The sequence below is a fragment of the Lentinula edodes genome (genome assembly GCF_021015755.1).
Source record: "Lentinula edodes strain Le(Bin) 0899 ss11 chromosome Unknown C8R40scaffold_21, whole genome shotgun sequence".
Classification (NCBI taxonomy): Eukaryota; Fungi; Basidiomycota; class Agaricomycetes; order Agaricales; family Omphalotaceae; genus Lentinula; species Lentinula edodes.
The window spans coordinates 326,887-348,478 of NW_025764327.1; the positions used below are offsets into that span (position 1 = coordinate 326,887).

At 46.8% G+C, this 21,592-nt stretch overlaps 4 protein-coding genes across 4 annotated transcripts; all 4 read right to left on the bottom strand.

Moving 5' to 3' along the window:
• Positions 1-39: 39 nt before the first annotated feature.
• On the bottom strand, positions 40-4,647 carry C8R40DRAFT_1047367 (glycosyltransferase family 2 protein; the record flags this gene model as incomplete). Its single annotated transcript, XM_046224437.1, has 6 exons — positions 40-781; positions 833-1,703; positions 1,757-3,213; positions 3,274-3,865; positions 3,915-4,187; positions 4,242-4,647. The coding sequence occupies 6 exons, from the start codon at positions 4,645-4,647 to the stop codon at positions 40-42; spliced, it is 4,341 nt and encodes a 1,446-aa protein (XP_046085469.1).
• A 1,476-nt stretch (positions 4,648-6,123) lies between these two features.
• C8R40DRAFT_1171486 (uncharacterized protein) lies at positions 6,124-10,556 on the bottom strand (the record flags this gene model as incomplete). Its single annotated transcript, XM_046231706.1, has 3 exons — positions 6,124-6,996; positions 7,056-9,091; positions 9,146-10,556. 3 exons carry the CDS (start codon positions 10,554-10,556, stop codon positions 6,124-6,126), a joined length of 4,320 nt encoding a protein of 1,439 aa, XP_046085470.1.
• Positions 10,557-13,235: 2,679 nt separating this feature from the next.
• Positions 13,236-18,100, bottom strand: C8R40DRAFT_1265722 (uncharacterized protein; the record flags this gene model as incomplete). Its single annotated transcript, XM_046233920.1, has 19 exons — positions 17,784-18,100; positions 17,502-17,731; positions 17,051-17,443; positions 16,862-17,001; positions 16,762-16,808; positions 16,596-16,711; positions 16,486-16,539; positions 15,931-16,432; positions 15,808-15,865; positions 15,686-15,719; positions 15,310-15,460; positions 14,992-15,251; positions 14,366-14,940; positions 14,269-14,315; positions 14,091-14,209; positions 13,986-14,039; positions 13,438-13,921; positions 13,350-13,382; positions 13,236-13,314 (listed from the first exon to the last, which is right to left on the bottom strand). The coding sequence occupies exons 1-19, from the start codon at positions 17,906-17,908 to the stop codon at positions 13,236-13,238; spliced, it is 3,501 nt and encodes a 1,166-aa protein (XP_046085471.1). The 5' UTR covers positions 17,909-18,100.
• On the bottom strand, positions 18,101-20,363 carry C8R40DRAFT_1108639 (uncharacterized protein). Its single transcript, XM_046228263.1, has 10 exons — positions 20,040-20,363; positions 19,899-19,986; positions 19,753-19,846; positions 19,525-19,701; positions 19,450-19,468; positions 19,261-19,395; positions 19,167-19,204; positions 19,069-19,115; positions 18,598-19,014; positions 18,101-18,534 (listed from the first exon to the last, which is right to left on the bottom strand). Exons 1-10 carry the CDS (start codon positions 20,342-20,344, stop codon positions 18,415-18,417), a joined length of 1,440 nt encoding a protein of 479 aa, XP_046085472.1. The 5' UTR covers positions 20,345-20,363; the 3' UTR covers positions 18,101-18,414.
• Between the last annotated feature and the right edge of the window lie 1,229 nt (positions 20,364-21,592).

Here is a 21,592-nt window from a genome sequence, read left to right on the forward strand (position 1 = left end):
ACGAGAAAGATTGTCAAAGCTAGTCCGAAACTCATGTCATTAATTGAAACCTGTCGAACCACTATAATTTGGTTGAGGCGGCGCGGCACCTGGAGGTAGACTGAAGGCGGTCGAGTTCCTTGAATATCTATTCTGCGACTGCGGACGTCGACCCGACGGCCTCGCTACTCGCCGCACACCTTCCGGTCCAGGTACTGGTCCGCCATCCGTAAGCCGCACTCCAGCAGCTCGTCCACCTGGCCTACCGGGTGCATAGCCAGGAGAAACCATTTCCTCAGGTTCAGCAGTGTAGCCATGATCCGAAGAAACTGGTGATGCCGTTGAGAATGGATTGGATACGTCGCTGAAGCCCGTAGGACTTCTCAAGTTGTTCCGGGGTTGTGGTGATTCCATTGGACGAGCAACAGGAGAAGAGTAGCGTGACGGAGGTGCAATGCCTGAAGGTGGCGCATCATAATCGGTGTAATGTTGTTGGTCAGACTGAGATTGGAAGCTCGGGACCAAGCGAAGATTGGAGCTTGAAGTATTATCGTTGTATTGGTGATCTTCGCTGGACCGTGGACCTACAACAGATGAAGACGAAGAAGAAGCCATGGGTTGAGGTTGAGGTTGTCGATTGACTGATAAAGGCGCCGGGAGCATAAGAAGCGCATTGCTGTCATGACGTTGACGTGGAGAGGCATAAGACGCCGTTTCGATCGTACTCGAATCAAATCCGTTGTTCGAAGGTGGATGGAAAGTGTCCGAATCGGTAACCAAGGAGTAGCGGTTACTGTCGGCCCTATAACATGTCAGTACATCAAAACCCGAGTGAGTCGCAGTAAAAGCATACTTCTTCTCGTAGGAATTCGAATCCCTCGATTGAGTGCCACTCTTCCACCGACGCTCACGTTCAAACTCGGCCCATTTCTTCATCACGATATGTGTTGAATCAAACTCTCCCTCTTTATCACCATGATTACCACCCTTGTCGCCGGAAACCATACGAGTTTGACCCCATGAAAAGTCATCAAAGTGCCAGAAAGCATAAGCGGGGAGGAGACCGTTCCAGAGGGGCAATGTGAGGAGATACACCACCATCCATCCTACATACGCAACCTTGCGCGAAGTGACAACGATGAGAAGACCCGGAAGACCAAGAATGATGGCCAACAGAATTAGAGGTATGGTGGTGTTGGGGTGATTTGGGACGATAGACTCAATGATAAGGTACAATGTGAAACTGATAGCAGCCGGTAGCACCAGTGTACCAGCCAGATCCATACCAACGATGAACTGCATGGAGAAACAGAAAGTACCACACAGATCCCGAACCAATATCAATTCTGCCAAGTTGTGAACGGTCGAATTGATCCATCGACGACGCTGTGAAAGGAGCACGCGGAAAGTATCAGGGACGACAGTTTTACAAACGGCTTGAGGACAAAAAATGTTCTTCCGCTTGGGGAATGTTTTGAGCAACAAGGTGGTCAAATATCGATCCTCTCCGAGCAGTAGGAGGTTCTTTTTGTGCAGGGTATCCACGACGTTTTCGGAATAGTGCTCAACGATATCAGGATTGGCGAGAACAGGAACCCAATATCCAGAGTCGCCCTTGGGTGCTTTAATCCTATACATACTGAAACAACCGGGCAAACAAGTTACGCCTCCAAACATTGACTCGAAAGCCTTTGTCATGTGGTGGGAAATGTAGTATTCGAATACTTGACATGAAAATGAGCAATGAGTGTAGAGAGCAGCAGCGAGACAAACAAACCTTGCATCATAGTAACCCAAGTTTCTGCTTTGTTCGCAATCTTCGTTTCGCCACAAAGGCCCATAATTTCTTCATCGTGCACCATGCAGCTGACCATCCTTGTTAACGAGTCAGGGAAAACCTTGGTATCGGCATCGACACACAGGACGAGCTCATATCGATCTGGACTAACTCCCGTCACTCGCCATATCGAGTTGAAGAACTCGTACTCGAAAGTCGTCATCCGCTCGTCAAACATGACTTTCTGCAGGAATGCCATAAGAACAATTTGACTGTCACGTTTTCCTCTATTTCCGGGCTTTGCGTCGTTCGCCTCGAGGGGATTACCACACTTGGCAACGAGAACAATGGGGACACGCTGTTGCTTTGACCTCTCGGTAGTAGCATCGTCATACTTGTAGAATCCAGCATAGACCTTAGCCATATTATGCCTCTTATGACCGTCTGCGATGGCAACGTACGAATGCGCTTCAACTTCATGCGAAGGGATTATAAGGTCCGTCATCATCGTTAAACAGATATCCGGAGTAGTCATGTCATTCCCTGCACCCTTGACCATACCATCGGCGATGACTAATATGAACTTGTGGCTGTTTGGGTAGTCGGTCGTCGCCAGAGAGTCCAACGTGGTTCTGAGACCTTCTACAGACTCTGAATAAGCTGTGACAAGTGCTATGGTATGCGCGAGGGGGAAGTTGAAAGGCTCATAGTCAGGAGGGGGTTGTGGCACGACGTTGTTGAGAGGAAAGGGACATGGGCTATCGACAAAGCTACCTCGAGCGAAGCCATCATTGATAGATGAGAAACTCTTAGATTGCCTGTACCCGGGTGAATCAGGAGGGGTACCCTTCTTGTGTAATGAAGGAGCATAAACTGAGTTCTTCCAGCCTTTGGTTGAGGAAGAATCAAGCATCCCGTAAGCAGTCGACGGTCTGCCACTCTTCAGCAGATTATCAGACGGAGTGAACCGTGAAGTACTAGGCAAGAAAGACTTCCTAGCTTTGCCGAGTTTCATACCATTCTTAGTAACATTCGGCCGGTATTCACTGGGTGCTGGTCGGTAAATATCGTTCGTCCAGTTCTCGATCTGCTCTGAACGCTGCATTCGTTGTTCGTAGGTCTCTCTCGGGAAATTTCCAATTCGCCAGGAGTAAAACCACGAAAATAATAAGGCCATTCCGAAACGAATTGCCACGACACCGATGATGAAAATGAGGGAAAGATATAGGACCACATCGGAGGCCAAACAGCCAATACTCGTGCTGTCTACAAAACCAACTGTGATGATATCTTGGAGGCATGCACCGATGTTCCTTTGATTAGAACGGTAGAAGAGCATCGTAAGATCGTTTCCGTTATAAAGGCCGTCTGTGTTATGTCTTAAGTCGTCGAAAATAGAGGGATAGTCGACTTCGCTTGCGCTGAGCCAGTTCAGCAGTTCGAGATCCAGTACTTTGCTAGAAAGATGCGTATGAGTAGAGTGATTTTATTCTGTTATTCTGTTCATATAGACATACTCTTCATATACAGCCAAGCTCCGGTTACTTTGGTGCACATCGTCCCAGCTCAGCCAAACCTGACCTTGGGGAGACATATTGCTCAAATCGGTGCGAGCAGTTGACGAGGCGTGGCAGTTGGTGGAAGAGTCATAGCCGGTTGTGTTAGGATTCGACGTACCATATTGACTTCTGACATTACAAGGAAAATACCAGTCGAGATCGTTTCCGCTCCCTGTTATCAATGAATTGGAAGCTTTAGTAATGAGACCGAGGCACTTTTGATTGACGTTTTGGAACAAGAACGATGCGTCATTGCCCCCGAGGCCCCAATTTCCGGTAATCAGAGGATTAGTGCTGCCGTTAAATGTCGATCCGGCAGCAGGATGTTTGAAGTTGGAAAAATCATAGTCGTAACCATTGATGACCACGGATGAAGTTCCGATGCGATCATCACCTATGGCGCCACCATGAAAGCGATTGGCAGGAGTACCACAGACCACTTCAGTGAACCCAAAAGTGATGAAACCGACCATAGCCATGAGGGAGAGAATGATGCTGATGAGCCCCATTTTCTCTCGCCATGCACGTTGTTGTTCAGGAGTACGCATACCTAAAAAAGCATGAGCTAAACGGAGAAAACAGCGCAACACAATACTCACCGCACGCTCTCAGCATAAAAGGAGGAACCAAGACGGTGAGGAGATAGCAATACAACATCCAAGGGCCTTTGGGTCCAGGAGCATAATTCCCTAGACAGCTTCGATTCTTGGATTCAGATGAATCAGGAATCGGGGCCTGAGTAGAGGAGGAAGTTTGTTTGCGTCTAAGCGTATTCCCTCTCTTGAACAGAGCAAGACCGGACTCGGCGACATCTTCCTCTCTAGCGAGAATGGATTTTCCTCGCCTGAGGCCTTGAGGATAATTTCCGGTAGCTGCGATGACCATCAATGAGTGTTATTAGCCGAAGGAGATGTCCAAATACACACTTGAAGGCTGGACTCCGACACGAGCGCCTTCTTCTTCTGCCTGTGCGACGTGGGTTCGGTAATACCATTGCCGATGGCCAGGCTCAATCTTTTCACGATCAGGTCTGACCAAGCTCTTCTTTCTCCCTACTCTGGCAGGGTCAAGTCCACCGTACTCCACATCTTCATTCCCAGGTGAAAGCTGATTCTGATATAAAGCTCTTTGACGCTGTGCATCGAGTTGACCATGCCGGTCTCCACGTTCTTGATTTTGAAAAGATACGCCTCGAGAGCCATCATTACCGACAGTATATGAAGGACGATTAGAGTAATCCTGGTCTGCATAAAAAGCTGGGGGCTGCTGTTGTTGAGGTTGAGGTTGACCCGGGCGTGAGGCACGAGGAGGACGGCGTTCTTGGAAGTCCATGGTAGAAGACGTCCTGCGCCAGAATTAAGACGGAGTGACGCCGTGCAACGATGAATATGGAGGAAAGAACAGTGTGAACGTAGGGCGATGACGGAGAAAAGCAAGTTCGGTGGACAAAGCCAAATGACAAACTCATCCAAATTGGGAAATTATACCAAAAACAAGTTTATTTTTTTTTCCGAGATCCTGTTATGAACTCCGTTTCAAGTTTATTTTCCCCACTCATGGGTATTCACATACATTTTTATTCTTACAACCTCTCCCAAAGAACCACTGACGCACTAGTATCTTCATTGAAAGCCGAATTCCGACTCTGACTGACTCTGATCATAGTAATTCCAAATCCTATATGGCGCGTTGTTGCGTGTTCATTAATTGGCACTACTATCATTACTTGACCACTTCAATTTACGATCTTCAAACTTGAGAGAGTGTGTGTCAATGTCGTCGTCACAGACCACCATTTCGGAGCCAAGAGCAGGGAAAACTATGTGTTGTCTCGCCGAGCTTGATCTTTGGTGATATTCTTTACCCCCGTACATACCGGTTCCGATTACACAAATTCGTTAGGCCTTCTGAGCCCTTCGTGGACAGTTAATTAAAACTGAGGCCTGGGTCTCAAGTCAGATTAGCTAGATATGTATCCACGCTACAAGAGGCTACAAGACACTCGACCCACAACACTCTTTTCCATCTATTTTCCCACCTCGGATTGATTATTGGCAAGCAAGAGGTAACTTGCAATTGACCGCAAAAGTCAAACTAGTACAGTGCGTAAATTTAGAGTGTGGTTGGACGCATAAAAAAGTCCTGATTAATATGTAGTGACTCATGGACTAAGACCGCGGCCGGAAAGCCAACATTTCTGTTACTTACCTCCTGCTACCTCCCGCGATTTCGCGACCGCACTGTTGAGCGGACTGAACGTTGACGTTGGCAGAGTTTGAACGGCATCACATCTTGAGTGAACAAAGATCCTACGTTATTTCAATAATACTACACAGTTGTAGTTTATACTTGCAATTTGCCTTATAGTGTAGTTTCGAGATATGCAAAAGTACACAGGGTAGTATGAGTAAGAGAACGTAAATACTTGATGGACGAGCAACAGAAAGACTGATTCGAATTGCCACATTTTTGTAACGCGCAAACATAAGCTCAAGGAGGTATGAAAAAATATATATGGGGTACTAGAACTACAAGATTATATTTCCTGAGACGATCTCTATGCTATGAAAAGGAGCGAAGAAAAAAGGAAGAAGAAAAAAGAAATCATCGATTGGAGGATACAGCGTTGATCATGAATGGGTATATGTACTCCAAAACATTATCCTGTCCCCTGCTCAAGAAATATGAAGGTTCAAATGATTGATTGAATTACAAATGTGTATCAAAACAAGGTAAAGACAAAAAGTCAGAAAAATGAAAATGAAAACAAAGATAAGAATTCACCCTTGTTTTGTCAATACCTAATGTTTATGCATCGTTCAGTCTCCAACTTGAGGGAGGTGCCTTGCCAGCAGGACTGCCGGCATTACGAGTGCGGACAGGATTAGCAGGTTGACTGACCGTACGAGCTCTCGGATTCGCAGCTTGTCGATGTGCTATATTTTTGTTGTTCCCTTGAGGTGGCATAGGTGGCATAGGAGGGTAGTGGCCAGAATCACGAGTGTAAGACGATAATCGTCCTCTGTTAGCTGCACCAGCATTACGGGGGGAAGGAGAAGAGGGACCGAAAGACTCTCCGTAAACACTTCTCGAAGAATTCCAGCCTCCGCTTCTTGTACCGCCGCCATATTCACTCATGGCGCCACTCCCATACATGGGAGACCTTGAAGCAGAGGACGGAAAGAGAGTCGACCCAGTAGACCATCCATTTCCACCACCCATACCATAAGGAGAGCCCATGATAGACGATGTAGAGGGCGGCATGCCATACATGCTCTGACTGCTGCTGAATCCACCAACAGTTGAACCACGCTCCCATTCTTCCGCTGCTGCAGCCATGGCCTGCTGTGCGACAGCCATTTGATACGCTTGTTTGGCGTACATCATCGCCTGCTGATGAGCAGCGAAGAAGGTAGGGTCTGTGGGAGGCGGGACCATAAATTGGGCAGGTGAAAGCATTTGGCCAGGTGCTATTTGGGGCATCGATGGCATCGGCGTCCATCCCCACATTGGATTTCCAGTCATTTGAGGTGTTAGCATACCTGGCATACCTGGCATAGGTCCATTCATCATCATCGGACTCATTCCGTTCATCCTAGCCCCAGCAGTTTGACTAACAGGCAAATCTTCCTCTTCATCATCGTCAAGAACAGGACCTGGACCGTTAATAGTGTTCCCAAGCTCAAGGAGGACAATAGATTATTCATGGTGACAGAATTCGAAAATTTAGATTAACACACCTCAATTGCAGCACGAGCTTCACTTCTCCGCCTATCCTTACGTCTCGCCTCCTCATCCTCCGGTGTTTCCTTGCTTTTGTTCTTTCCCTTGCCCTCGTTCCCAGCATCCTCATCAAACGCTATACTTCTCTTCCGCCCATGTTTTGTGGCAAAGCTCAATCCGCTCACACCACTGCCCCATTGCTCTTCCTTTGATAGCGCATTGCCCATTCCATCTCCTATATCGCTTCCATCTCGAGGAGTTATTGGTGCGCCTCTTCCACTGCTTGAATCGCCTGTGGAGCTTGCGGGACTTTGCGACGCAAACGGCTTGGACGGTGCCGGAAAAGACGAAGCCATAGGAGGTGGAAGCTGGTTGGCGCTCATTGATCGAGGAGGTGGTTTTAATGCTGTTGGTCGCTGTTTAGTGACCTGCTGTCCGCGATTATGTGATAGGCCGGAATCATGACTGCTACTTGCATTCCTGTTTGTGCCTTTCCCGCTGTTATTCGTACTACTGCTGGAACTTGAGCTACTGCTAGCAATCGAACTACCAGGTATATGCAAGGTATTGGATGAAGGAGGTTTCGCTTTTCTACTGGTCGATGACCATGTTGACGAGATGGTTTTGCTTGGACTGACGGGTACGAGGGTGGAGCTTCTAGGTCGGGCAACACCCGCTGAGGGAGGACCCCGCGCTGGATTTTGTGTGGTAGTAGTCGTCGTGGTAGTTGCAGTAGTGATATTCCCAGTTGCAGTGTCCATGATAGTTCCTGAAGTGGACGTCGTGAGGATATTAATACTAGCACCTCTTGCATGCGGAGGCCTCGAAGTAACACTGAAAGATGATGCAGGAGGTCTTGTTTTGACTACGACCGGGGTGATACGATTTGGCGACGGTGGAGGATCATAAGCAAGGCGAACGATCGAGTCTACATCCTCTTTCTCCTCTGTGTCATGGCGCCCAAATGGCATGTCTTCATCCGACTGATCCTCACCATTGACACTGACTAATTTAATCCCAGCTCCCAGTAAATCGGCAAGATCTGCCATTGCCTCTGTGCTATCTTCACTCTTTCTAACCTGTACGCTCCTTTTGACGGGGGCATCCACCGGTTTCGGAGAAGAAGCCCGCACAACAGGCTCTTTAGGGAAATACGAATCAACGCCCGCTTCACCAGAGGACTTCCGATCAATGGCGGTGGGCATTTCAAAGGTGGGTGACGGCGAGGAAGTGAATGGGATGTCAAAATCACCAGAAGAAGTCGAACGAACGTTGCTCCCATATGTTGGAGCTTTCCCTCGTCGTAGAGGACCGGAAAGTGGATTCGGCGGTGGTTGGGAGACAGTCGGGGAAGAATTGACACTCTGCGCGACCACTTTCGATAACCTCTCGCTGAGCGGATCCTTTTTTCTACCGCCTGAACTACCATCGTTACTACTGCCTACAGTCGTGCTGCTCACTGTACTCGACGTATCAGGGTCATTTCTACCCATCGGGATTCTTCTCTGCACTAGTCCGGAAGGAGCCTGTGAAGGGGATCGTGGACTCGTGGACTCGGATCGAAGTTTTGGTGGATGATTGGAAACGGGAGAAGGGGGAGGGGATACAAAACGTCTGCCTGGAGGCGAGGTGGACGTAACGGAAGAAGGCACTGGTGACATAGCCATCATTGAAGAGGCGCCCTGGGTAGTTCCAGCAGAAAGCAATGTTGCTCCGCCAGTAAATCCGTCTTGACTCTTTAGTTTCCCAGCATCAATAGAACGTCTCTTTGGTGCAGTGAGTTCATTGATATCGATTAAGGGCTTTGGCATGGCATTCGAGTTGATTCTAGCCCTCATTCCTCCTGGTCTTCCAGCGGTATGTATAGAAGCCGCATCAGATTGCGGGTTCGAACGATTGGAAGCAGAGCTACCAGGACGTTTGGGCGGGACTAAAGTTGCCAAAGGTGCATTATCGGAATCGTCAGAATCCGAGTCACTCTGGGAAATAGCTTTAGATGGCGGGCGGGTACTGATAGCCGGCTTCACTTCACGAGGGTTTGACCTTTGCGGTGCTTCGAACGACGTCAGACCTAGAAAAACTTGTACTAATAAAAAAAAACACTTACTCCCACCGCCAGTTTCCGAGGCAACTGCACCTGTAGAGGTACTTGCTGGTACTATTGGCTGGTTTCCATAAACACCCCGACCGTAGATATCCGACCGTGACCGAGGAGCAGCAATTTTCGCAGCTGCATCTGGTCTCAGACTAGAATTCAGGTTGGAATTCAAGCCAGGGAAGGCGGAAGAAACGGTTTTGTATGAACTCGAATTGTGTCCAGCCTCGGACTTGGCTTTGGATTTGACTGTGTTCTTTTTCCCAGGACGTCCTCTCATCCGTTTACTGGTGTCCGAATCTTCTTCCTCCTCATTCTCCGAGGAATCATCTTCATCTGAAGAGTATCTCATACTCCCCAGAGCAACCAAAGAGGTTCTCCTCTGGCGAACATCATTTGCCTGGTTCAAGGGAGGTGAACGATTATGGACAGAGAGATTAGGCCCTGGACTAGGTGACCTTGGACTAGGAACAGGGGAACCTGCCAAACTGCGCCGAGCCTGTGCTTCTCGAAATGCCGCGACTGAGATACGCTGTTGCGACGCGGAAGGATCATTTATTGAGCTTAAGCTGGCATTTCGTGAACGACTGCCTGTTAATGGACCTGGAGGGACAAGTGAGGTAGAAGAGGAGTTGGCAGAATCGGGAATAGTAGAGTGACTGCGAACAGGGCGAGGAAGGAGTTCAGGTAGGGGAACAGGATCACCAAGATGTCGGAACGATTTCAGATTAAATGAAGAATCTTCGAGTGCAGTAGATATGTCCTCCGCTTTCAGGGGCGAAGATTTTGATTTGGCTTTAGCCTTAGTACTACTAGGCTGAGATTTCGACGACCAGGGAAAGAGAGGTCTCTTCGGCGCCGATGTTTGACTTTCCACGACTGTCTGGTTTGGCGGAACAGGTACTGGATATTCGTTTGGTAAGGACCTCGTGGAAGAAGCACTATGTGAATCCCCGTAAGCAGAAAAAATGGCTGAGCGACTAGGTGGCGGCCCTAATTTCCGTCGGAAAGAAGCTGCGTCAGACTCCGAGGCGGCACTCGTACTGAGGCGACCAGTAAACGGAGGATGGGGTGATGATGATGTAATATCCGAATCTTCGTCTCTGCCATTGTTTGAGGAAGATGATTTCGCGGCTCTTTTCCGACCAAAAGGAAGTCGCAGTTTACTGGATGAACTAGGAGGAGAAGCGGCTATGGATGGGTAGACACTACTCTTGGTAGACTTCGATGGTGACGTGAAGGCAGAATCTGGGTGAAGTGTACTCCGTCCATTTGGACTGGAAGGCAAAAGGGAGTCCGGCTTTATGTAGTCAGCGGTGGGCGAGTTCACTGTGGACTCTGTTGCAGTAGGACTGGCCGGAGCGTACTGGCCGACATCCGTACGCGATTTGTTCCTCTTGGAAAAAAGACCTCGTAGCGGCATGAGTCGAGCTTCTGACTATTCTGAGCCAAGACCGTTTGAAAGAAAATCCGAAAAATTTGGAGTTAAGAGAGGTGAGAGTAGAACTTGGAGCACATTAAGCACGTACAAGATGTGATGCTTCCGGTACCACACTCAGAGTGAAGCTATTCGTCAAGCGATTCTCCGAGCAAGATGTGGAACGTTGCAACGTTAATGTGATCAGATGGTGATGAACAAGGAATAATGAGTGAGGTAACAAGGTAAAGAACGAAAAGGTCGATGGGTCGATGGATCGAAACGACCGGAAGCAGGGCTTGAGCACGTGGCAAAAAACGTTTTAGTAAATGACTTCACCTAAACCCTCATACTGGCTGTCCAGTGTCGTCCCGTATATTGTCAGTTGTATGCACTGTATCCAGGTAACTCATGCGGTGTTTCTCAAGCTGTATTGAAGATCTCCACTTGATCTCCCCCACTTGAAAATACCAATACCCGGTCACAGACTATGTGCAGTTGAGTGCATCCTGAATCTTGAAGCTTGATCATGTACCTAACGAACCCTTTCTCTTATGTGTATTCAGCCTAAGCATGACGCCGCAGCGCAGGCTGCCATCCTCTGCCATCATGCCTTGATCATGCCATCCTTGACCCCGAAAGTACAAGTTTCTCGCGAGAAACCGCACAAGTAGCGACATCCAACACATATCTTCGAAACCAGTCCAATTGAATGTACTTCCCTTCTTCCTTCCCAAGGTAACGAGCACAGTCGAAATATGTCCAAAGTCCGCAGTTCACTGATTCGCCTCCGATTCATGGCCGAATCGTGAACACGATGGTATACATATACATATGCACTTACATGTGCTCAGATGATGGTGGGATAGGGTGAGATGTCCTCGAACCATGATATACTATTCTGAATTGTGAAGTTGACACCTCAACGATGTACCATGATTTGGAAAGTCACAGAAACTGGCACAGAACTCACAGTAAGGATGCATTTTAACAAAACTTTTACCTCACTGCAACCCCGCATTGCAACTTGAAAAAATGCATAGCGCCCTGTCCGATGTCTCATATGGGACAGCCGGAACGTCCTCTTCCTTCTCTTCGAAAGTCCTGCTCCTATGCTGCTAGGGACGCAGACGCACGAATCTATAGTTGGCAAAGAGTCCTTGATATAGTTCAAGTATCACCCTTTCGAAAGCGTTGGACATAGTCTCGCCATGCCAGAATTCGTGATGATGATGAACGGTGACAGTAACGGGCCGGAGTTGTGCGATCACATGTCTCTTATGTGTTTCCCGATTCGCAACCATATACGGCCGCATATCCAGCTCCTACCTTGATACATATGGCATCTTTACCTCTGGACGCTCCTACGGACGTGCCTTCGATCCATACGGCGATGGCGACGATCTTCGTGCATATCTGAACCCCTTCTTTGATCAATAAACAGGCTGAAGCTGCTTTCCTCAAGCACTTGGCCTCTGTTGACGCGAGCAAAGGCCCTGTCACTAAGGAAATTATCAAGTTCCATCTCGTTCCTGACATGAAGACGCGTTTTCACAAATTCGTCAAGGGATACGGCTGCACGTGGGTCGCGTCTTGTACCTTTTTGACTATCAATTAACATTTCCTCCTCACTACTTCGCGCAAATTGACGCGTGAAGAGCAAGACAAAATCAACAAGACGCGTAAATCTGTCTGTTCGCTATTTCTGCTTTATCCTATCTCGTACTGACCGCGATATCAATATCTAGCTTATGCTTTTTACCTCTGTCACTATCACCTCAGAACCCCAGAAGGCTTATGTAGACAAACAGGCTAGTAAGAAGGGCGGCCCGTCTACTAGCGCTTCTTCAACATCCACGTCCAACGTCTCACGACCTCTCTCTCCACAAAGTCCTATAACACTCTGAAGCGCACCGCCAATCAGGCGCTGGATGATTCAGGACCTTCCAAGCCTTCGAAGAAGACCAAGGCTTGAGACAGGTCTAAGCCACAGGACCCATTTCCTAATTTTCTTGTCAAATTTCTTTTCCTATAATCATAAACTATGTTTCTTGTTTTGTCTTTGCAAATAGTTTGACCGTATATTGCTGGTACATAATGCTTACGAACTGGAAAAGGGCCTCGTTCCGAGGCACTCACCTTCCTTGCTCAAGGCTATCTTATTTGGGACTGGAAGAGTCAATACATGATGAGATCATATATTTCTCAAGTCAAGAGTCTCGGAATTATTTCTCAAATCTTACTGGGTCTACTTACATAGCACTACTCATCTTCAGTAAAGTGTGCTAGGCTGCTATTTGGCATAATACAAATCTCCTCATTGAGCCTGAGATGGTAATTGGGTTGTTGAGAGGCCAAAAGCTGAAGCAGGTTATAGTGCACTTTTATTGTGGGAAAGTCACTGATTTGTTTGTACATATGTACAAAAGACACCAGAAACTGCTTCAATTGTCGGTGGCAGATAGACCTTGACAAGCAAGGTGATTCTTGCATATTGGTATCGTTTACAGCTATAATTGTGGTTTACTGTACTGTAGGTATATAATGAGAAATGAGTCTTCATGACCTGTGATATGTAGTTGTTACAGAAAAGGGTTTATGTGTACACCAACTTCACTCGATAATACTGGATTGTGAAGAGATTCTATCTGGAGCCAATCTGAAATGAACCTTTCGTTTTCAGTATCAGCGGTTGGCAGTGTCCAAATAATAGAAGATATGCAGTCTGGGGTTTCTTGAATCGCGCAAGAGGCCAAATATTGGTCTATAGCTTCAACAGTCCCAGTTCGATCAACCCACGAAAACCCGGCCAGGCTCAATCCATCTCGAAACCTACATAGATCATAATTGGTTTTATTGTCACCAACAACAGAAGGATGACACTCACCGTTCTAAAGCCCATGTTCGCTGGGCCGCACTGAGATCATTCACATCCGCATCTTCGAGCAAGAACCACGACCATTTTTTCAGGTCGTCAAAATTCATATGAGTCAGACGTGTAAGTGTAGGAACTTCTTCAAGTGATTCTGCGACTTCCAGAGCTGCTTGCGATGTCATACTTCGGACTCTCAGATATAACAAATCGAAACGACTGGATGGTCTACTCGACCCAGTGACGGGATCGACTTCTGTTAGACGTATAAGTTCTCGACGCCGCTTGAGTTCGTTGAAGACAAGCAGTACGAGAGAGCCCCACGCGTGGATAAGTGGATATGCACAAAATCGCATCTTCTGATACGTATCTTCATCGACTGTATCTCGAAGCCTGTGCATCTGTCCCACACCAGAAGCGACAGCGGAGTGGAGTAGGTCTAGGTTTTTGAGTTGGTCGCATAATTTGATCTCATTGAGGGAATGCCGACGAGCAAACGCTGATGTATATAACGATATCATCCTTAAGTAGTGTCGCTGAAATTCCATGATATCTTGACTCACCTCCTGTGAGCGTTTCGGAAATTTCTCGGGCTAAATGTATGACATGGATGCACACTATGGAAATAATTGTTTGTCAATTGGAAGGAGCAAGATAATTAAACGCACTAGGACGCAAGACAGCATAGATTGGCGTTGCCACAACCGAGTCAATAGACAGTACATTCAGGATCTGCTCCAATGAAGTTCTGTCTTCTCCGCACAACAAAAGTTCATCGTTATATGTACTGCGCCAAATTGGTTATTTAATTTGATGGAGCTTAGAACGTAGGCCTGGATCACACACAAAGGAATGGATTTTCCCGTAGTAGCTGCGCAAAGAGCTAGACCCATCTAGGAAACAACGTCAGTTCATAAGCAAATGGCAAGTAAAAACTACAGACAAGAAGGGCACTGTAGACAATAGTATTAGCCCCTACAAGTCCATCGTCGTGAATCGTATCTTCATGAATGGCATCTTCACTCAGTTCACGAAGGTGATGTATGTAAGCAGTAGAATAGATATTTGCCCCTTTCTCTGAGTCTTCTGAACTTGTTGTAAGCAAAACATTCAAGAGATGGGTTGAGAAGGACTCGCTGTATTCCAAAAACTCCAGCAGTGCCAGTGAAACAGCATTTGAAACACATATGTTATGCATCACACCTTCATACTGTGCTGACCGAACCGCTTCTGCTTTCAACTTCTCACAGATGTTCTCTCTACGTCGGCCAACCTCACGACAGTCCAGATATCGTGTTCTCAAAGGTGCAAGCATTGATATTTTAGGCAGATCATAACCTTCAAGGTTGACAAGGTGTGAACTCGTTGATATACGAGAACTGGTAGCGATGATGCACTGAGCTAGGACGCGATCCAGCGGCAACAGGGCGTGCAAGTTCCAAGAGCAATTGTTCAGTGAAGTTTCGAGATCGTTGAGTGGTAACAGTGGATAGTAGAACTGAGGTAGTAAGCGAAAATCTAGGCTCAAAATAGCTCAGTCTACATAATTTTTGTCTATGGTATTCTCACCTTGAAATAGTTCTCTTACTAGCGAAGGCGGAAGATCCAAACCTGGCGTTGCCATGTTAAGAGATATTATAGGATTTGAGTCCTTCGTAGATGTCCACTTCCATCTTTCAAGAGAATTAGATGACTGGTGGTTTGCTTTATTTGGAGAGCCGAATCCTTCTGCGGATTCGGAGGAGTTTCCTGGAGTGGTTACAACTCGTTCTTGTTCAAGCTGGGCTCTCGTTCTACGCTTTCGCCTGGTAGCAGGTGTTGTTACACATCTGAAGGAGATCCTAACTTCTGTATGGAGCTAAGAGAAAGGCACGACGCGAAACTCACACTACCCCTTTTTCTATACAACGAGGACAAGATGCACCCTGTTGAGGGTGACAAAGGACTCGTTTTGCTTTGCAGTAGTCACAGGCTGGAAGTTTTTTGTATTTCTTGAGCGAAGGCTTGTCGACCATCTTAAATTCGTAGTGAGAAAGTACTGCGCAGATAGATAAATAGACAGAGTAGTGTTTGAAGTGCCAAGCTGTTGAAAGCCCTGTTACTCAAGTCCACGTGCAAACGATATTCAATAATTTCAATTTCGCACTCGAGACTCGATTCACGAATGTGCGTCATGTAAACACTTCGATCTTCTCGACCCACATTGAAATAATTCTCAATTATGGTATTTCTGTCTTTCTATCGACTGCCTGAGGGGATATACTGCAGACATAAGTTTCGTCTTCCAATATGCTTTCCTTAGGATAAAATAAAAGAATGTAATTGCGTTATCTATTATCCTCTATTATCCTAGAATTCAGCAAGATGCTCATCAATAATTTCCACCAATCCGGCGGAGCGGTTTGCCCAAGAAAATCCGGCAATTTTCATCGCGTCGCGATAACTATATGGCAGTCCCAGAGAATCAGAAACAGTAGTTGTGACCAGCATTAGAGCAAGACGACAAACCATTGCAACGCCCTCAAACGATCACTTCGGTTGATTACCACTGTTCCAATTTCCCCCAATAGCAAATTAGCCCATTTTTCCAGTTCTTCAAAATGCAAATGGGTTACTCGGGAGATACAAGGCACGTCTTTCAACGCCTCAGAGATTCCTACTGCAACTCTCAAAGCCATTTGCCTCACGCGCGAAAAGTGAAGCCTGAGCCATTCCCTAGCATCGTAGTCTGTAGCGCTAGGAACTGCTGAATGAACCGTGAAGCTGAAATTGAAGTCGCGAAGGCTATTGTTGACACGGTGCAGGAGAAGTTCATAGAGGTTGAGAACTAAACAACCCCAGCTGATGTGCAGTGCATATGCACATGAGCGTATGAAATGTGACTCGGTGGGATCATCGACCACCCATAAAGCTCTGTCTCTTTCAGCAAGTAGTATTGAGTGCATGAGGTCAAGGGAGGCACAGTGGCTTGCAAGAAAGACCTCATCGAGGGGTTGGCGTCGAGCATATACTAAATTTGAGTCTGTCACTGTGCCGGACTGGTCATTCCGCAACAAAAATTACCTCCTGTCAACCTCTCCGAGCTTTCTCGAGCCAAACGAATAGTGTGAGAAGCAACTGAAATGTCAATGGAAATGGAAATGCGATGGGAGTTTTCGAGAGAGATCACTCACAGGCATTCATTGAGAGAAAAAGTTGCTTATTGCTGACATTCGACGAGAACTCCTGCAGCAACTGCTCCAAAGTTGTTGTACACGGACCACTTATCAAAAGCTCGTCCTGGAGTGAGCTATAATATGTCAGGTGGACCTCGGTCGAAAGTGAATTAAACGAGCTCACAAGGGAATTGACCTTCTACCAGTAATCGCGTAAACAGCGTCATGCATCTACGATAACAATAAACTGGAACATGTAGTGATGAACGCAGTCGCAGACCCACCATATACGCCCTATACAAAACAGAAGTTTCAGGACTATCAGCAGCACCACCAGGAATAGCACTGTCATTGGTCTCAGCGAGACGGCGGAGGTGGCTGTTGTACGCAGATGCATATGTAGACACTCCCTCGCCCGAAAATCCTTGGTAGATAAGTATCGGTGTCCGACTAAGTCCAGGAAAACGGCGTACGACATTCCAAAAAGTCCAGCAGCCAACAACACGCAGCAGTTTCTCTGGAAACGTGGGCAGTGATGCCCTGCTGGTGTGCTAACGATAGCGCTTCCGCCCATAGTTGATAACATACAGGCTTTCTACGCACGCCATATTCACGCAAATCGGGGACTACGAGTTCTTTCAGGGGAGCTTTTGATAAGGCGATACTTGTGACTTCGGGTCCGCAACCACCTGGACCTATAATAGCCGCGTTTGTAGAGAAAAACGAAGCAAGGGTTATGATGATTTGCACAAGTACTCTGAGTTGCGGAGGAAGAGATGCCAAACTCCATGATGCTAGTCGAAGAGAAGATTCTAGTTCGTCGAGAGGAATTATAGGATGGAGGGATTGGGGCAATATACGGAAGACTATTTGGGGAGGGTTGTGATTATCCTGTAACGAGAGAACGACGTGGATGGCGCGCACTTTGAATCAGCTCTGCGACTAACTCTGCTGAGAGGTTAACACTGGGCGGAATAGGATGTGGTGCCCCAAGATGTCTTGCTGGTCCTTCATTCGATTGAGTTGAAGATGTTTCTAATCCAGAGGTGCGCAACGTTAAATCAGCTTTCTTATTGGCTTTCTTCATACGTTCTTCCTGCATTTCAGCCTTTGTTCTCCGTCTTCGACGCGCTGCCGGTGCAGTAGTTGTGCATCTGATATATACCGTTCAACTGACATTGCTACTGCATTGCAAAGAAGACTCACGGTACGCTTTTCTCTACACAGCGAGGACAAGGCCCTTCTGATTGTGCATGACAAATAACTCGCCGCGCTTTGCAGTAATCGCATGCTGGCGGTTTCTTGCGTTTTGTCTGCTCATTTTCTGTCATTACTTGGAAGATAGTACAGTGGTTGCATGAAGAGAGTTTAGTTAGAGCGGTCAGAAAAGTAAGTGGTGGCTCGAAGTAGGTGTATCGTGATCGCTATTAAAAAAACTGCAAAGTTATGGCCGGAAGGTCTCCACGAGAGGGAAAAACATATTGAAGATCGGTATACAATGCAGTATGAGAGCCAAAAATAGTGATTGCAGATTCTGAGTTTATACCAGAAGAACAAATTAGTATAATATACGAGTGGGACACAGAGCAGCTTCGATGCGAGATAGAAAGATAGATGAGGGAAAGTAAAAAAACAAAATTATTTAACAAATACAGATTACTATCGTCCAGGGACCCGGAAAGAGGGTATAATGAAGGAAAGGAATAGGACCCGCTCTAAACGTTGAATGTAGATGAAGCAGATGTACGAGAATGTTACCGTAGACAGACTGGCAAAGTATACGACACAACATGAATTGGAACTCGGGGAAGACCAGGACCTCGACAAACAGAAGAAATTATCCAGCATTTGCCTGCGGTAGACGAGGTAACGGCCTTGCCGTCCTAGGTCTTGCACCACCAGGCCGTGACGCTGATGGTGTTGGAGGAGTCGGAGTTGACGAAAAAGGATGAGATATCTGTGTCACGCAAACCGAAACGTTAACAAGGATATGAGACTTAAGAGCAGTATATGAGCCTACAGGGGACGATAGTGCACTATCATATGCTGGGGCGGCGAAATCCGTCGAGAGCTGCCTCAATGCTCCAGTGTGTTGTTTTACTATGATCAAATCTGGAGGGATAGAAGAAAGGGAAATTGTGTGAGAGTTAGAACGGGAGTGGGAGCCAGAGTGGGAATTGGAATGGGTGTATGAGTGTGAATGTGAAACTGAGTGTTGCAGTTCATAGCTGGGAGGTGCATCTTGTAACCCTTCAAAATCTAGGTCCGTGGGCTCTGCAAGCTCGCCTGACTTGAGCTTCGACACAACATCGAGGAATAACTCTTTCCGAAGTTCATGAAGCTCCTTTTTACGATCCAACACAGTTTGTTCTGCATTTTGAACAGCAGCTTTAGCATCTGCAGTACGATCCGCGCATGCCCTTCGCTCAGATAATAACTACATGCAACAGCGTCAACAGATCGAGAGGAAACAGATTTGAAGAATTCGCACCTGTGAATATGTATTGCCGAGTTCCGCTGCTGCCGCCTTCAACACCTCTGCATAGAATATCTGTACAGCTCTTAAAGATGATCAAATCTATCACCCACCATGGAACTCTGTGTCATTCTCTTTACGGGTTGGCATCCTAGAACAGATAGATGTTTTGAACAAGCGTTGATATCAATGCAAGGCAAAACTCACTCTCTTGCTATACTCGGATATTCGAGCGTGCGTACATGTGTCGAAAATTGTTGAGCTTCTCGTACGAATCCTTGTGCTTTAAGTGCCAAGGAATGTGCTAGTCGTAGTGATGCGGTTTCCTTTGCCTCGGCCGTGCTATGTTACAAAAAGGTCAAGTATTGGGTACCGAACAACATTTCGGTTACATACCGTCCTCCTGCAAGCATAGCTACTTGACAACAGTTGCAAAGTTAATGAAAAGAGAACAAGCAGTTCGATACTTACAGGCAGTGGCCCAGTATATTGCGTCTTTCAATTTTGCCTGGCATTCTCTGAAGGTCCTCTCCGATCGAGAGAGAATCTCGAGTGCTTCGTTCTCCGAGTTGTATCCCGCCTTCGCACGTTCAACGACTGAATAGCTTGCTTGAACCAATTGTTCAAGCTCATCTTCCTTGGGAAAGCCTGAGGAGCGCGATCAACTAGGGAACGGATATCCAAAATCTGGGTACCTGCCTGGCGTTGGCCCATTGAAGATCAAGGTATATAGCGCATCTATCTTGGCCTTGATTGTGTCGTATTCTTGCATTTTATTCAAGAAATCTGTTTTCTAATCAAAAAAGAAATGAGAACTACAGTATGAAATGTGACTGGTGACTGACCGATGCTTGTGCCTTGGTTAAAGCTTGTTCAAGCGAAGCTCGTCTGTCTCTTTCTTTGGTTTCTTCTGCCATAGCCTCCGCAAATAATCTGAATGAAGGAATCAGTCTTGCTCCAAGCAGAACATATCCATCAGCACGAACCTCTTATTTCTTTCCTCGCGCTCTCTGTCCTTTTCCTTCTCTTTCCGTGAACGGAAGACTTGCGAGAACTTCAAGCCGCCCGAAATGATGCCTGGGTCAGCATTCCTCCTCTGACTCCTCGTATTCTCAAATAACCTTGCAACATTTGCCTCGCATTCCTCCAGCTCAGCTTGTAAATCATCCACCAATCTGGTTTGCTCCTTCAGCGATTCTGGTACGCTCTCGAGTTGTACTAGCGAATTGAGAAGTTCAGTGTGTCTAGAAGAATGTTCAGCGATAGCTTGTTGAAGGAATGTTGAAGACATGAAGGTACATGAAGAAGAGCCTGCTACAGAAACCAAAAACGGCGACTGATTATGGGCCGATGTTAGCGGCAACTCCGGTGCCTTATGATGGCAGGAAAAAGTTGAACTTCATTCAATGACAACAGTTAAACTTGGACAATTCGAAGCTCATTTAACATCCTTCATTCTTGCCAGCAGCCAAGGTCTCTCCTGCAGGCGACTGCGGTGGGAACGTTCTCTTTGATAAAATACAAGTTTCCCGTTAGAAGAGCCGTATTCGCCGTCCGGGAAAACGATGAAAGCCCCTGGCGGGGCGCCCGAAATCATCGAACTTCGGTGTTTATAGCACTCAACGTGATTGTTTCAACATAGTTTTAATAACCGGCAGTCGGAAGGTACACACTGAGGATAAATATGATCTCTGCAACGAAATGGAGCGAAAACTTGAGGATCAAAGCAACGTGAATAGCGCGAAATAGCGCTGTGTGTAACCATGTCACCACATGGTACCAACGTGGTACTATGGTTCACAGGGTACTTCCGCATTTTCGAAAATCTCATATTTTGAACGTTTTAGGTCGATAAATGCTCTCAGACTTTTTATGTAGTACTTTCTAGGTTCTCTATAAACATACTGTACTATATGAAATAGATTGTATTTAGGGGATGCATATGTACAAGACCAAAATACTGTAATATACAAGCGTGACTTTAGATTGAAGCCTCAGGAACCGTACAAAGAGCTGGTAGATAACTGTAAAAATGACATGGGCATTAAGTAGAGGTTCTCATTAGCTAGCATAGCAAATTTAAAAGCAATCCAATATGTTGTAGAGATTCGACAAGCAGATAAAGTGAAGAGGGTATGCGACGTGACAATATTTGATTCCAGCTTCATGCCGTAGCCTCGGCAAACCTCTGACACTCTCCAAAAGCTTGATCAACACAAGTACTTTGTATGACTTATTCCGCCTTATCTTCGGAGACGGCCGGACTAGTTGACAAATATAGGCAAGCGGCTATATTTGGGCTATATACAGATAGACGGACACAGAAGTCCACCTGGCTTACGTCAGGTGGCCATGGACCGGCCTCTCATCAGAGCTGTGCGGCAGGCACTCTGATATTGGCTTAATGGGGAGGGTGCCCCCCAGATCCATCACCCACACCAAAAACACCTACACATATGCCGTGGTCCCCGATGCTATGCCGATGTTGCAAATCGGATCGGGTAACCATGTGGACGGCACCACATGGCATACTCCACCC

Excerpts from the sequence above, each read along its gene's own strand:
- C8R40DRAFT_1108639 (XM_046228263.1), bottom strand. The coding sequence starts at position 20,344 with ATGTCTTCAACATTCCTTCAACAAGCTATCGCTGAACATTCTTCTAGA. Across the intron at positions 19,847-19,898 it reads TAACCAAGGCACAAGCATCG|AAAACAGATTTCTTGAATAA; the intron begins GTCAGTCACCAG and ends TTTTTTGATTAG. Across the intron at positions 19,015-19,068 it reads TCGGCAATACATATTCACAG|TTATTATCTGAGCGAAGGGC; the intron begins GTGCGAATTCTT and ends TGTTGCATGTAG.